The sequence below is a fragment of the Marmota flaviventris genome, chromosome 2 (assembly GCF_047511675.1).
Source record: "Marmota flaviventris isolate mMarFla1 chromosome 2, mMarFla1.hap1, whole genome shotgun sequence".
Classification (NCBI taxonomy): Eukaryota; Metazoa; Chordata; class Mammalia; order Rodentia; family Sciuridae; genus Marmota; species Marmota flaviventris.
Window position 1 is genome coordinate 22,999,951 of NC_092499.1, and position 14,643 is coordinate 23,014,593.

A 14,643-nucleotide genomic window follows, 5' to 3' on the forward strand; every position below is an offset into this window, starting at 1 on the left:
TTTTGGCTTTGTTTTGGGTTAGTATGTAATTTCTCTGGAAAAGCTACAATTTGATTTAAAATAAGAAGGCCTATTCTTTTTAAACTTATTTAAACTGACACAGTAATGGAAGTTTAAGGCATGAATCCTTGTACTTTCCCATCACAAAGACACATTAGGTAAGAAGGTATTTTTGAAAGAGATGCCTCCATTAATGTTGTAGGGAAAATCTAACATATTTAGATGGAAACTGTTTTTCTTATGATTAGAACTAAATTTATTGTTAATAGCTAAAGGTGAAAGAATACTTATTTTTTCTTTTCTCCTAATCAAGTTCTGAGGTGAAGTAATAATTTTAAAGAACATTAATCCTAATGATTTGCATCTCTTATACACAGTCTATTAGATTTGTTTTTTCACAATTATTTTTGTATGAAAAGGAGGTGAATTAGAGGTACACAAATTTGATAATTAGGGTTCTTTTCAATTTGTGGTTTGTTGTCAACTTATGGACTCTTGGATAAGGCTTTAAATTATATGCTTTAGATTTTACACACATGAATTGAAGATGGGTTTGAGTTTTTTTCCTCCATGGTGTTAATTAAGGTTTATTTGATATTTATGAAGTATATTGATAGCTGACTTAATTGTGAAATAAATTATACCCTTTACAAACTATTGGCTTAGGTGTTTAACATACTACTCAGATCAATTAGGAAAAACAGTGTTTGGAACAATTAATAGGGTCTGTTTTCTTTATCAAGGACACCAGTCGGAATCTTCGACAAGTGGACCAGATGCTTGGGCAATATCGAGAATTTAGTAATGGACAGGCGGGTGCTATCGAACAGGTGAGAACGTTCACATATGTTTTCATTATTGCTTACCTAGCTTTTTGGGAGTAGTTTTTGGAGATTGGGGATGTAAGCTTAAGGAGATAACCAATGTGAATAGCTCTAATTTTTAAGCTGCTTTGCTATTTTATAGTTTAAATTTAGGTTATCTTATCGGATTGCCAGATAGCTTGTATAGATTAGATTCTATTGAATTTGAAAGCTTTATGTCAGAGATGGGAGAATTTAGGACATGAGTAAACAGAATGTTCTAAACTTGGGTCACAAATATTATTCATGGAAAGATACAAATTTTAAGGGTGGCTAGTTTTAAGGTAACACATGTTCATTGTTTAAAAAAATAAAAGTTTCTTCTAGTCTCACTCCAAAAAGGTAACAATTTTGGTAGTTTCTTGTATATCTTTCAGAGCATTTTCTATGCATGTTACAAGCATGCATATGATGGCTTTAGACAATAGAACAGTATAAAATATAATGCTATGCAGCTTTTTCATTAAGTTATGCTGTCACTATTCCTATAATTTTATGTAGTTCTACCTCCTTCATTTTCACAGTTATATAATATTCCAAAGTATGGATGTATCCAGTAAACTATGTAGCAGGGACCATTATTTCACACGTGTTTTTGTGTAATCCTGTAGGATACCTGGAGATAGAATTGATAGGTTAAAGAGTATGTACATTTGAAAGTTTGCTGGATATTTCCAAAGTGCCCTTTCAAAGATGCACCAGTTTGTACTCACTTTACATGGGGTTGTAAGAAGGACAAATGATCCAGAATTTTGGAATTGGGTGAATAAATATTTAATATTAATTAACATTCATTCTTCTAATTATGTTTTTTCTTCTTTTGGAATTTGTTCCCTCATCTTCTGTATACTCTTGCAAAACTAATTAAATTTATTCCTTCATGTTTCTAATGAGTATGTACTGTAATAAGACTAATATATTATAATGATTATTTTTTATGTATCTTTGCTATACTGAATTGTTATAACTGTCAAGTTATAATTGACTTGTTATCCTCTTCAAAAGTATAGTCATACTCATTTGCTTGTAATTAGAAACTAATTGCCCGTACAAAAGGAAACATATTTCTCTGGTAAAGATTTCTACTACTTTCATTTAGAAAATAAACTTAGGCTTGCCTATCATGCCTAAGTCCCTGGCTTCAATACCCACTACTATGAAAGCACAAAAACAAAAAGGAAAATAAACTTGGGCATTTTTTGCTCTTAGAGAATTCTTATGCTTTAAGATGTAGTTGAAGCTGTAGAATTTATATATTTAGGTAGCTCATGAATTGATTTAAGTTAATTAATAATCGCTGCCTTTTTATTTATTTGTGAAAAATTGAAAACATTTATTGTTAACTAGTAACAGAACAATCCTACTTTGTCAAGTTGAATGTTAGTTTTACTCATAATAGAAAATTTCTTTTGAATTGTGCAATTGGGAAATAAAATTATGTATTAGAGAAATTTCTGTACAGACAAGCATTTAAAGCACAAAATGTGTTCTCCTGTGGCTTTAAGTCTCTGGTGGGGCTAGAGTTGACTAATGCTGAACTTTCTGGGGAGTGGTTTTATTCATGGGAAGTAATCTCAGCAGGTATTTATTTCCATCTGAGTTGTAAGTACATTGACTGCAAAGCTACTCATAGAAAAAAATAAGACTCAGGAGAGCCAGAGTCTTTGTTTTTGCTTCAGGCTGTTTCTTAGTCTAGTCTTGTTTTTCCTCAGTTTCTTCAAATTCTTGTTCTGTTAAAACAGTTGATTGTCAATGATTTTTCCTCCAGCATATCCAAGTACTATGCTTTATATTATATTCATTCAGTGTAGCAATGATTTTTATCTTGCTACTCAGAAGTTACTTTCAGGGAAGGGGAAACACCTGCCATAACCTATGGGGAGACATAACTGAGAAAGAATATTTCTTACAAGTGATTCTGATGGGCCTTTCACTGAAAATTGCTTTCACAATGTTATAATATTTATTGTTATGAAATATATCATGCCTAAAAATGGTTACATGTAATGTGCCAGCTATCATGTGATTTATGTGAGTCTTAATAGTCTTCAAGTCTTTCAAATACCTACTGTAATTGACCATCTTTCTTCTTTCTTTCTCAATGTGTGTTCTGCAATCAAACAAATCCTCTTGCTGTGGAACATGCTTTTTTTAAAAAAAAAAAAAAAATCCTGTGATAGGTTAAACTTAGCTAATGCTCAGTCATTAAAAACAAAAACAAAAACAAAACAACAACAAAAAAAACTCACCATGCTAAATGTTCATTGCCTCCTTGGAATTAGTATTTCTCTTATAAAATATAAAAATATTTCCTAAAAAATGAAATCAACTCTTTTGCTCTGGGGAAGATAGGAACTTTTATTAACTTAGATTTTGTAAATGATTTTATTGCTAAACCTCAGGAAAGAGAGAGAGTGATATATATTTGCTTAAATATTAATTTTCTTAGGGTTTAACTTTGTGAGCATAATTTATCAAAGTATGAGGGAAAGAGTTTAGAAATATAAATATTTTGTGCAATGTTTTTCTCCTAAGATTATTTCCCATCAAGGTCACTGTAAAAATTATTCCTTTTGGTCTTGTAAAGTCTAATTGCCGTGATCATGTTAGGTCAATTTTTGGACTACTTTTCCTTAAAATATTTGTGACTTCACTATTGTTTCCTTGAATCTTTAAAACCACCAACCATAAGTTTAATTCATTACTTACAATATGTGAAGGCTCTTCTCTGAGGGGTTGAACAGTGCTAGAATACCTAACTTTTCATAGTCTCTTTGGGAATTTCTCCCAAATAGTGAAAGTAAGTGTCTTTTGAGAACAATGTACTAGTCTCTCAACAGTGTATCCCCTACACTCTATGTATGTTAGCTTTTAGTTCTGTTAGCAAGGCTATAAGAGATCTTATTAATATTCTCATTTTCAAGATAAGAAAACTGGATCACTGAATAGTCACTAACTTGCCCGTGGTCTCTTAAGTGTAGCAAAGGTAGGAGTTTGTTTCAGAACCCAGCATCAGTATTCATTTACTTCATCAGTCATAGTTACTCAAATCTTCATGATTCATATTTATAAAAGTTGGGGCTTTAGATTTAAAGTTTGAAGGGTTGTATCATTGTACATTGAGAAACTAGATATTGGAAATTACATCATTATAAAGCAGAAGGCCTTTGTCTCACAGATCATTATTATTATAGCTGGTACAATGTCTAGAATGAAAGTTAGATGGAAGAAGTATAGATAAAGAATTGGGAATAAGTCAGGTGGTGAGGTAAGATTGGTACTGAGGTGTTGCTACAGGTGGCGTCTCTAGTTGCAATTTTAAGCAATTTGGTGGAGTCTGTGAGTTATCTATACCAGCACTGACTTTACCCCCTTCTTCCTAGGAAACAAGTATTGATTTTTCACTAACCTTTCTTGTAGCTGTTCTAGTCAACAAATCATAGTTAGTTGGATAGTGTGACTTTGGGTCTTTTGGCATCAAGAACGTTTTGAATTTGTTGGAGGTTTGAGAACATTTGGACCAAAGAAGATACGTGAAGGTTTTATTTTAAAACTTACTATGAAGATTTGGAATGAATTATGCTTCTTAGTGTTAGACTACTGCTAGAACTATGCAATTGATTTGCTTAGTGCTTGGAATACTTCTAGTACTGCATGTTCCTGTTCTTGAGAGAGCAGGGTAAATCCTTGTGGTAATGCTATAAAAATGGAATGCCCTGAAGAAAGAATATTCAACATAAAAAGTTAATATCTTGTGCAGTAGAAATTTGTGCTGAAGTTGATGAGGTTAAAGTAGTTAATTCTGGGTGTAAAAGAAAAATACAGTTCTCTTGATTTAAAGCAGTAAATTAAGTTCATTTTTAAGGTACAGATTGACTAAAAAAAATATCAAATTAGAGTTTAGGGACTTTTAATAGGTGATTTTTTTTCCTAATTAAGTACTCTGATTAAAATTTCACTTTGGAGTAGGAGAATGTCACCATCTGGTATGCGAACTTTGTAAGAATATTGAATATTAAGTAATAAAGTCCAGATTTTTCCTTTTATTTAATGGGCTTCATTTGTCAGATGCACTTATTGACATAGATACTAGCCATTTATCCTACTGCAAAGTTATCTGCTGCTGCTTTAGGTGAGCTTCACTAATTCACTAATTGTCTAAAGATAATAACTGTTCATAATTTTTCAATAACTTTAATATTAACTAATAAGAGTATGGCTAAGAAATTTTAACCAAAGAAATTCTTTTAAAAACCATCCTTTTGTAAACATATTTCAGATTTTTAGAATTAGGTTCTTAAGTTCACTTGTTTAAAATTTCATTCCCAAGTCTCTCATGAATCTACTGGACAAGAGAGTAATTTTTCCAAAATTTTGCCTTGAGGCTAGTGGAGGGGACGGGACAAAAACAAACATGTAGTCTTTGGAGTCAGAATTTAAATTGAATCCTGATCTTTCCTCTAGAAACTTACCTCAGTGATTCTGGGCAAGTTACTAATAAACCTTTCTGAGACTGAGTTTCTTCATTCAAAAAGTGAATATAACCATATATACTTCATTATAACTAACATTTACTTAAGAGCTCATACTGTTTTGGTTACTTGCTAAGCATTTATCTTCGAATTTCTTTAATTTGTCTGATGATCTCTACTATCAGGCATTTGCTAGTTTTTAACTTGAGATCCCTGGTACTTTATACTTACTTAATACATGTTATTTTCCTTTCCTTGAACTCACTGGGCATGACTTCAGTTTATGTGTGTATCCCTATAGCTGTGACTAACACATGTTGCAACATGTAAAAGGTGATTATTTGACTTCAAACTATATGCTAAATTAGCATACCCAATAATGCTTCCCGCATTTATGTTTGTGAGTACAGTATGTTATTTATCCTCCTAAAGTACAATATATTGGTACTACGGGCTCCTTCCACTTTCCATGAGTGATCACTTATTGACATTTAAATATTTTATGTAAATTAATAAAAATTTCTTTAGAAATTATATTTAGAGTAAGTGACATGTAGGGCTTTGAATATACAGGATTTCATTGTAAAATAAAGTACTTAAAATAGTGTATCATTTGAAAGGGAGTTTGTAAGTTTGAGGAAAGATGTTATGAGTCTATATTTCTTACAACAATTGGAACTCTAGTGATCTTTTGGTAAATAAAATATAAGATAGCAGCAGTCTTTAAAAAATGTATTTTAGCATGGTGGGACCAGAAGATAGGCAAACAATACATTGCACTTATTTGGTTTTATAAAAATTTTTACTTATCTCCTTTTTAAAAAAAAAAAAAAAAACAAAAAACTTTACCAGTAAAAGGTAACTATTATAAAGAATGAAAATAGTGTTGGTAAAATTAACTAGTTACTACAACCAATATATTTTGTTGTCTGTTACCTGGTCGATCTTGATGTTCTGAAGAAATAGGCAGTGAGGGAAAGCCAAGTATAAAATATTTAATAATAAAAGTATCTAATGATAACATTATTATTCTTGACAAATTCTTAAGATGACCTCTCCTCCCCTCCAATTTTGCCTTGGATTTTGCCATTTACCCCTAACAATTAAAAATGTTATACTTACATTTCTTTATGTCAACATTTTAGATCTAAACTTAAAATATAAATTGCCTCATGGTCACCAGTGCTATATACATTGTGAATGTTTGCAGAATACTGCCTCTGTATTGACAGATGAATATAAAACTGAACAAACTATTTAGGTTTTCCAGTTCATGCTTGACTATGCAGTTAAGTGAATGCAGTTATTTATACATGACCAAATTTTCATGCCCTTCTGTATAGTCTTTAAGTTGTATTAAGTTGTATTTTCTTACTATGAAAATAAAGGACAATATGTGGTAACAATTTTTGAAGAAACTAAGTAGAATCATTGAATGGTTCAAGCCTACTTTTTAAATTGTAGCATTTAGTTTTTACCAAAGTTGTTCTGTTTTTGAATTTATCTTTTTCATCTGTGTAGGAGCTAATTTGATGTTTATTTGGTAGTTAGTATACGGTATAGTAGATGCTTTTTAGTATATTGCCGCTATGGTCTCTTTGTGAAAGTAGTTAATTATGGGCATTTTTAAAGAGTTTCCTAATGACTGTTCATTTTTTTCTCTTTCTTTCTTTCTTTCTTTCCTTCCTTCCTTCCTCCTCTCCCTCCCCCTCCTCCTCCCCCTCCCCCTCCCTCTCCCTCCCTCCCTTCCTTCCTTCCTTTCACCCAGGGGTGCACTACAACTGAGCTACATTCCCAGCTGCTTAATTTTTTTTTTATTTTTTATTTTGATACAAGTTCTTTTTTTTTTTTTTTTTTTTTTAAGCTACTGAGTCTGGCCTTGAGCTTGAGATCCTCCTGCTTCAGCCTCCCAAGTTGCTGGGGTCACAGGCATGTGCCATCATGTGTGGCCTGATGACATTTTAATGTTGATTTTTTTTTTTTTCATTCTCCCCAGATAAGCCTAATTAGTCAAGGATGGTTTTGTTGAGAATGTAAATATGTGAGATACACTATTATTAATGAAATAGTTACTGATATTGATGAAGGTAGTTTATTTATGTGGTTCTTTGCCATTTCCCATCTTGCCTTATTGAATCTAAATTTTACTGATTTTTTTTTATGCAGTCTTGATATTTTTTCTAGGTACTTGTCAAATAGCTTGCTATTATATTCTTTGGAAAGAAAAAAATTTAATTTAAAAAACTAGATAGTTGTTAAATATACTAAAGTAAAGTTGGGGGATAAACAAAAACAAGAGTTTCAGTCCCAGGTAAAACAGAATTAGTATACTCTTCCATTTCAGGGTACTGACTACAAACCTCTATTGAATGCTCGGAGCAACTGCTTGAGGATTCTGGGAAGTACATACAGGCAGTCCTTGTTTGTATGGTTTTAATGTATATGAATGTCATTATTTATAGTTAAATAACACCAGTCTTCAAACAACACAATTCAAATTTCAGTTACCATGGTATATTAATTGTTAGCAACTACTTACAGATTTAGATGCTTTTTCTTTAGTCCAAAACTACTGTGTAAATATCAGATCACTTCTTTTGCAGTCTGTTGAGGATTGGTCGCTAACAACCAAATGTATGGTTTGTTACCTCCTTATCTTCCAATGATAAACCCAATTTTACAAAAATAGTCAAAATAGAAAATTGGCAGCAAAGATGAACGTGCAGCAGAGAAATGAGAAATAATAATGATGGAAAGTGAAATGTGAATCATATTATGGAGGAATTCTATGTGGAGTTCTGAAGAAAAGGCTGATAGTGGGAATATTAATTGCCTTGTTCAAGAATCCATAGATACGCAGCGAGAGGAATTTAGTGAAATAATTTTTTTTGTAACTACAGATTTTTCTAAATGTCTTCTCCAGATAAAAGCATTCCATTTCTCCATTTTTTAATTTAAAATTTATTTATTTATTCTAATTTGTTATACATAACAACAGAATACATTTCAATCATAGTACACATATAGAGCACAATTTTTCATGTCTCTGATTGTTCACAAAGTAGTCACACCATTTGTGTTTTCATTCATGTACTTAGGGTAATGATGTCCATCTCATTCCACTGTTTTTCCTACCCCCATTCCCCCTCCCTTCCCCTCCCTCCCCTATGACATTCCTCCCATGCTTTCTCCCCCACTCCCCAGTTATGGACCAGCATCCACATATCAGAGAAAACATTTGGCCTTTTGGTTTTGAGGGTTGGCTTACTTCACTTAGCATAATATCCATACATTGTCTTATTTCACTCTTCAAAATAAAGTATGTGAAAAAGTGATCATCTGGATGGAGTGTGAAAGATGTGGATAGAAAAAGCGGAAGTGGTTTAGCTGAGGAACACACTGCCAAGCTTTCCCTTTGGACCTTCTGAGTTATGATGTTTTTAATGCTCTCATCTCTTATATGGAGTCCCCATTCTTGCCCAGAAGACCTCCTGTCATAGATTTAGTTTATAATGTAGTCAATCCTTCGAGTTTTATATGCCATCCCTCACAATTCATTAGGATTGGCTTATCTTTTTTTTTTTTTTTTTTTGGTATTGAGGATTGAACCCAGGGTTGCTCTACCACTGAGCTTCACACCCAGCCTTTTTTTTTAAATATTTTTTTTGTAGTTGTGGATGAACAAAATGATTTTATTTGTGTATTTTTATGTGGTGCTAAGGATGGAACCCAGTGCCTTACACATGCTAGGCGAGTGCTCTGTCACTGAGCTACAGCTTCAGTCCTAAAAATTTGAGACACGGACTTCATAAGTTGACCAGACTGGCCTTGAATTTGCAGTTGTCCTGCCTCACCCTCCTGAGTAGCTGGATTCAGGTGTATACCATTGTGTCTGGCTTACATTTTGTTTTAAATTGGTTTTTATTTTTATTTTTTCCAAATAAGAGACATCATATGGGTTTCAGTGATTTCAATGAGAATTTAAAAAATAGATATTTTTAATTTAGTTATAATTTAAAAGGTTTTTAAAAATATTTTATTTATTTACTAATTTTTAACATAATGATAGATTCCCTAGTATCTTCTAGTGATGACCAATGAATCCCCACCCCAATATAATTATCAACTTACAATGGTATACATATTTTAAATGTTTTAATTCATTGCAGTTGATATGATATTCAAATTGCCTCATTTTTGGATAGAAGGGGCTACTCAACTTCTAAATGTTTTTAATATGTCTTGATTATTTGGATGAGCTGCCTTGTTAACAAGTATTCCATTCAACTTCAGTGTCCAGGTTTTACTTGTATTCATATACTGGTATGTAGTAGTAACATTTCATTTGTTTTAGTGTAATATCAAAAAGAACAGAGGTAAAAGAATAGATCTGTAAATGATGTTTTTATGTCAAGATGAAGTGGCAACGTACCATAGCATATTGCATGATTCCTGTTTTGCAGTATTTCACACAGAGAAAAAGTGGGGGACAAAGGAACCATCACTTGTTAGGTAGAGAGGTAGTCATATAAGACTCAAAAGACTTTGTACTATTAAAGCCAGTATCAGTCTTGGGTTGAGAATTGATTTTATTTTCAACAAAATAGCATTATTTATCATAGAAAATTAGTGTTAAATTGAGTTTTATTAGTATTACTGTTTTTATTTAATTTTAAGTTTGGTTTGACTTTGCACCTAGTTAAGAGTTATAACCCTAAAGACTTTAAAACATTTCTTATGTCTTTATATCTTATCCCTTTATTTCTTTGCTTTGTGTTTTAGTAGTTATCAGATTGGTTTCTTATGTCATAATTAGATTTTGTACAGTGTTTTTACTACTTCAAGTGTGGATTTTAATTCTATTATATTTTTAGTTTTATGTTTTAGGTGTGGGACCTATTTTTGCCTTGAGACTTGTAGGAGTACCGTAAAATAGTCTTTATTTCACTCCTCTAACTTTTACATTTCATTTTTTTGGGCTTTATATCAGACTGAACATCTCCAATGGCTTAGTATACATCTTTTCATAGCTTTAAAATTAGTTTGTCAATTAGTTTTCCTAAATTTTTATCTTGTTTCTGAAAAATTAATTTTCCAAGACTAGAACTAGATTTTGGTATAATGTTTCATTTCTTTTGTTCTATAATATTTTTCTGTACATTCTGTAGTGTTTTTTTTTTTTAATAGCAGGGCATGTGTGTGTAAATAAATTTATTTTACTCATCAACTTTTAGTTATAGTTTAGGTTTATTAGCAAATAAGCCCACATAAAAAGGATGTTGGCAAGTTCTACTCTTGGCATTGGTAGATAAGATTGTATTGGATTAATTTTCTTGGTAAGAACAACCGGAAAGAATTAAAAAAAAATAAAAAGGTAAAATGAAAATATTGTGAATCCATCAGAGACCTGCCAAAGAAATGAGCAATTTGGCAGTCAGGATCTGATAAGAAAAGGAATCCCAGAAGAATAAATCCTGTGTTTGGGACTCTTCTCCTTTTAAGGTGATGGATAATTCTAGAAGAGGTGGCTTAGAAGCAGAGAGCCTAGGCTTTGTAGTTCTGATGGATTCATGATATTATTTTATTCTTACTCCCCACCTATTTTTGTACTCAGCAGGAAAATTGCCCCAAAATAATCTTATCAACCAATGCCGCTGTTAATCTACTCAAGAGGTCAAGAGACCTGAACTAGTGTTTAGGAGCCCTCTTGCTTTCACCTGAGATCCCAAAGGCTGATTACCTAGGGGAAATTCAAATTGGAAATAAGAGAAGTAATAAACTAAAAATAGACCAGCTCTCATGGGGACAGAAGCCCATTTTGAATGAAATCAGTTTCTGGTCTGGATTAAGGTGATTTGGCATTAAGAGTGACTCTAGCCTGACTTCTTTGCTTCAGAATCAAGCAAAATCAAATCCCTTTTAAAAGATGTCATTCTTCAAAGATTTAAATTATCTTTACAGTTTTATATGTGTTTTCTACCCATGACAAAATGTGACTGAAAACCATAGGAAATAACAAATAGAAAAGTAATGCGACTATAAAGTAACTATGATTTTTTTTATTGGTTGTTCAAAACATTACAATGCTCTTGACATATCATATTTCAAACATTTGATTCAAGTGGGTTATGAACTCCCATTTTTACCACGTATACAGATTGCAGATTCACATTGGTTACACATCCACATTTATACGTACTGCCATACTAGTGGTAACTGTGATTAATATGTTCAAGAAATTAAAAGACAAGATAGAGAATTTTGGCAAAGAATTGAAAGCTAAATGAAAATTCCTAAAACAAAAAATGAGTAAATAATCTACCAACCTTCAATGGATGGATTAAATAGCAGCTTTTATACAGCTGGAAAGAGAGTTAACAAATTGAAAGGTAGGGCAGCATAAGATATCTGAAAAGAAGAATGGAAGAACGAATGGATGAAAACTGCAGAAGACAGTAGAAGACATGAGTTTTGATAAAAATGTTTCACTTAAAATATAATGAGATTCCCGGGAGAGGAGAGAATGTGGCAAAACAATGTATGAAGACACAGCAGCTGAGAATGTACAGCATGTGAAAGATTTCAGGCTATGGATTCTGTGATCTCTGTGGGCCCAAAATGGGATAAATACAAATGAAAGTGACATATCATAGTAAAACCACTGACAGAGTTAAGGGGAAAAACTTAAAAACAGCCCAACATGAAAGTCAGTTTACTTTGAAAAAGAAACAATAGTAAGAAAGGACAGGTTATTTTGCTTCCAGAAGTATACTGAAATAAGGCTCACTTTGAAAGATGTGAATGATAAAGATAAGCACAGAAAAAGTTAAGAGACCTCAGTTTATACTCTTGTTCTGTCACTAATTTGAGTGATATAAAGTCACTTTACATTTCTAGCCCTTATGTTATGAATTGGATTTAAAATTTTCAGCTTTAACTTTGTTTTATTTTATTCTGAACATTTTTTCATAGATACTGATGTACTACTTGTGTTTACTTATGGAAGCTCTCTGGTCTACTTATATGTTGTCTTACTTATGTGTGCATTACTTGCAAAGTAGACCTGATTGTCCCACTTGATTCTTCTCATCTGTGTGTTTCAATGGATTGGTAGGTGGGTCCTATGGCTGAGGAACATTAAGGCAGGATGGTTTTGTATGCATCACAACTTAGAGAAGCAGAGGACAGAGGAATGTGAAACATAGCCTTTCATTTTAAAATTTTTTCCTCAGCAATGAGAGGGATGAGAGAGAGATTCCTGAAATTCTAACTCCACCTCTTTTAATCTAGATTGTCTTAATCTTGATTTTCCAGAAAAATTCAATCCAAACAGCTAAAATGAAAAGGATTTACTTCATTTGTGACTCATTCAGTTTCATCTGTCCTCTCCCTTCAACTAAGGCTACATTTTTTTCCTGCGTATTTCCCTAAGTTGGCCAACTTATTCTCTTCATAAATGGTGTTGTACATTTTAACCCTGGCCAAATTTAGGAACTCTTGTCTTCTTAATCATTTGTTTTGTTATGGCATTCTGTTTAAGGAGTTATAGATGACTTGTTTTGTGGATCCATGGATCAATTTGAAGTTTTATTATTTTTTAATCGATCCTTGGATAAGATTGTGACCTCAAATTTTCCAGCAATTCTGGGTTTGTGGATTTTTTCTCAACTTTACACTTCATTTCCATTTCTTTGGGTGTTAGTCAGATCTTCTTTTTGGATCTGTAGTTTTCTACAACTCGGATCGTTATTCTCAATGTTTAGCATGCTTTTATTTACTGTAGTTCTTTAGGTCTAAAAAGGTGTTTTCTTGTGTCCACTGCTGGCTGATTCCCTAATGATCTGAAGAGAATATTTGGTGGTCTCTAGTGTGTGCTAATAGTCCTGTGTCTCCCCCATAGTGTTCTGGAATTTGCAGAATTTGAATGCATAGAAGTAGTACTCTGATATAGTTGGGCAATGTACATTGTTTCAATAGCAGTATCATTATGACAACTGTTGAGTTTCTGCTTTGTTATAAATCTAGATTCTGAAAGGATGTTTAGAAGGAAGAAAGGCTTCTTCTTGTTCAGATGTGCTGGCCTTTTATGTTTTTCTTATGGGTATACAGCAATTAGACACTTCAATCTGGTTAGTAAGCCCTGATAGTACACATCTCAGCCACATTCTGGCAATAGAAAGATGGAATAGGTGGTGACAGATACTATTTAAAACCAGTTGTCTGCATTGGTTCTGAAAATATTATGTTCACAGTTTTTATATTTCCTAATATAACTTAGTTCAAATTTTCTCTGGTACTGATTTTCTTTGTGAAACTAGATATTTCAGAAATGGCTTTTAAAATCTGTAGTTGTTTGTATTTGGAAGATGTTTAAAAAGACTAATTCTTCATTATATTCTTTAATTTAGTTAAAAGAAAACTTGGAACAGTCAGTAGGCCAGCTACGAAGTCAACGTTTGTTGAGAAACTCAGGAGGGAGAAGTGTTTCTGTTACAAGTCTGAGTGCAAGTGACCTTGATGGTGGTACTGTGACAGGTAAACTTGTAAAATATTCTGAAGACCTTTTTTTTACATAAAAAATATTTCTGAAGTACATGTTGAAGACATTTAGTCTTTGGAGAAATAGAGTACATACATAGTGTCATGCTGATTAGGTATTAGAACATGTAGTCCTCAAGAATTTTATACTGCCTATTAGGAATTTATTAAAGGATCTTTGTTATTCTATTAGTTTTGTTTTTCTCAGGTTGTAGACTACCTGGAGCTTTACCTGACAAAGCTTGTATTTAATTATCTACCACCAAAGAATCAAAACAAAGACACAAATAAGATTTACTATGTGGCATGCTCTCTGGGTTAATAATCTTGTCCTAGCATAATAATTTTTTAAACATCTGACTGGGAACCTATAATATGATACCTGTTGAGAGCAGGTAAATTTTAGCCTTGATGTGCAACCAGATGACAATTCCTAGGTTAAAAGTTATAAAACACTTAGTTTCCTTGTAAGTAATCTTACTTCTGCTTTCCCATAGCACCAAGATTCATATTGTAGTGAAGGGAGGTAGTTAGATGGATTGAACATCAGTGCCTTGCATTGCTTATATTGCTGATTATCACCAGAGTAATGATTAAAATGATTAAAAATATGATTATTTTTATCTACTTGGTTTTCATTGATTTTTATGCACTATTCAGATGTTAGATTAATTTATTATTTTTAAAATACTGTTTTATTAGAATTAAATTATGCTTTTGGGATTCATAAAAGCTTTCTATTTAGAAACTATTTTTATGTAAGAAAATAC

At 32.3% G+C, this 14,643-nt stretch overlaps 1 protein-coding gene across 3 annotated transcripts in view; it reads left to right on the forward strand.

Moving 5' to 3' along the window:
• Cep128 (centrosomal protein 128) overlaps positions 1-14,643 on the forward strand; it is a 393,967-nt gene that overhangs the window by 25,586 nt on the left and 353,738 nt on the right. For all 3 annotated transcript variants that reach the window (XM_027931718.2, XM_071607633.1, XM_071607634.1), the window contains exons 5-6: positions 744-830; positions 13,744-13,870. In XM_027931718.2, coding sequence (XP_027787519.2) covers positions 744-830; positions 13,744-13,870 — 214 coding nt within the window. The remainder of the gene's footprint in view (positions 1-743; positions 831-13,743; positions 13,871-14,643) is intronic.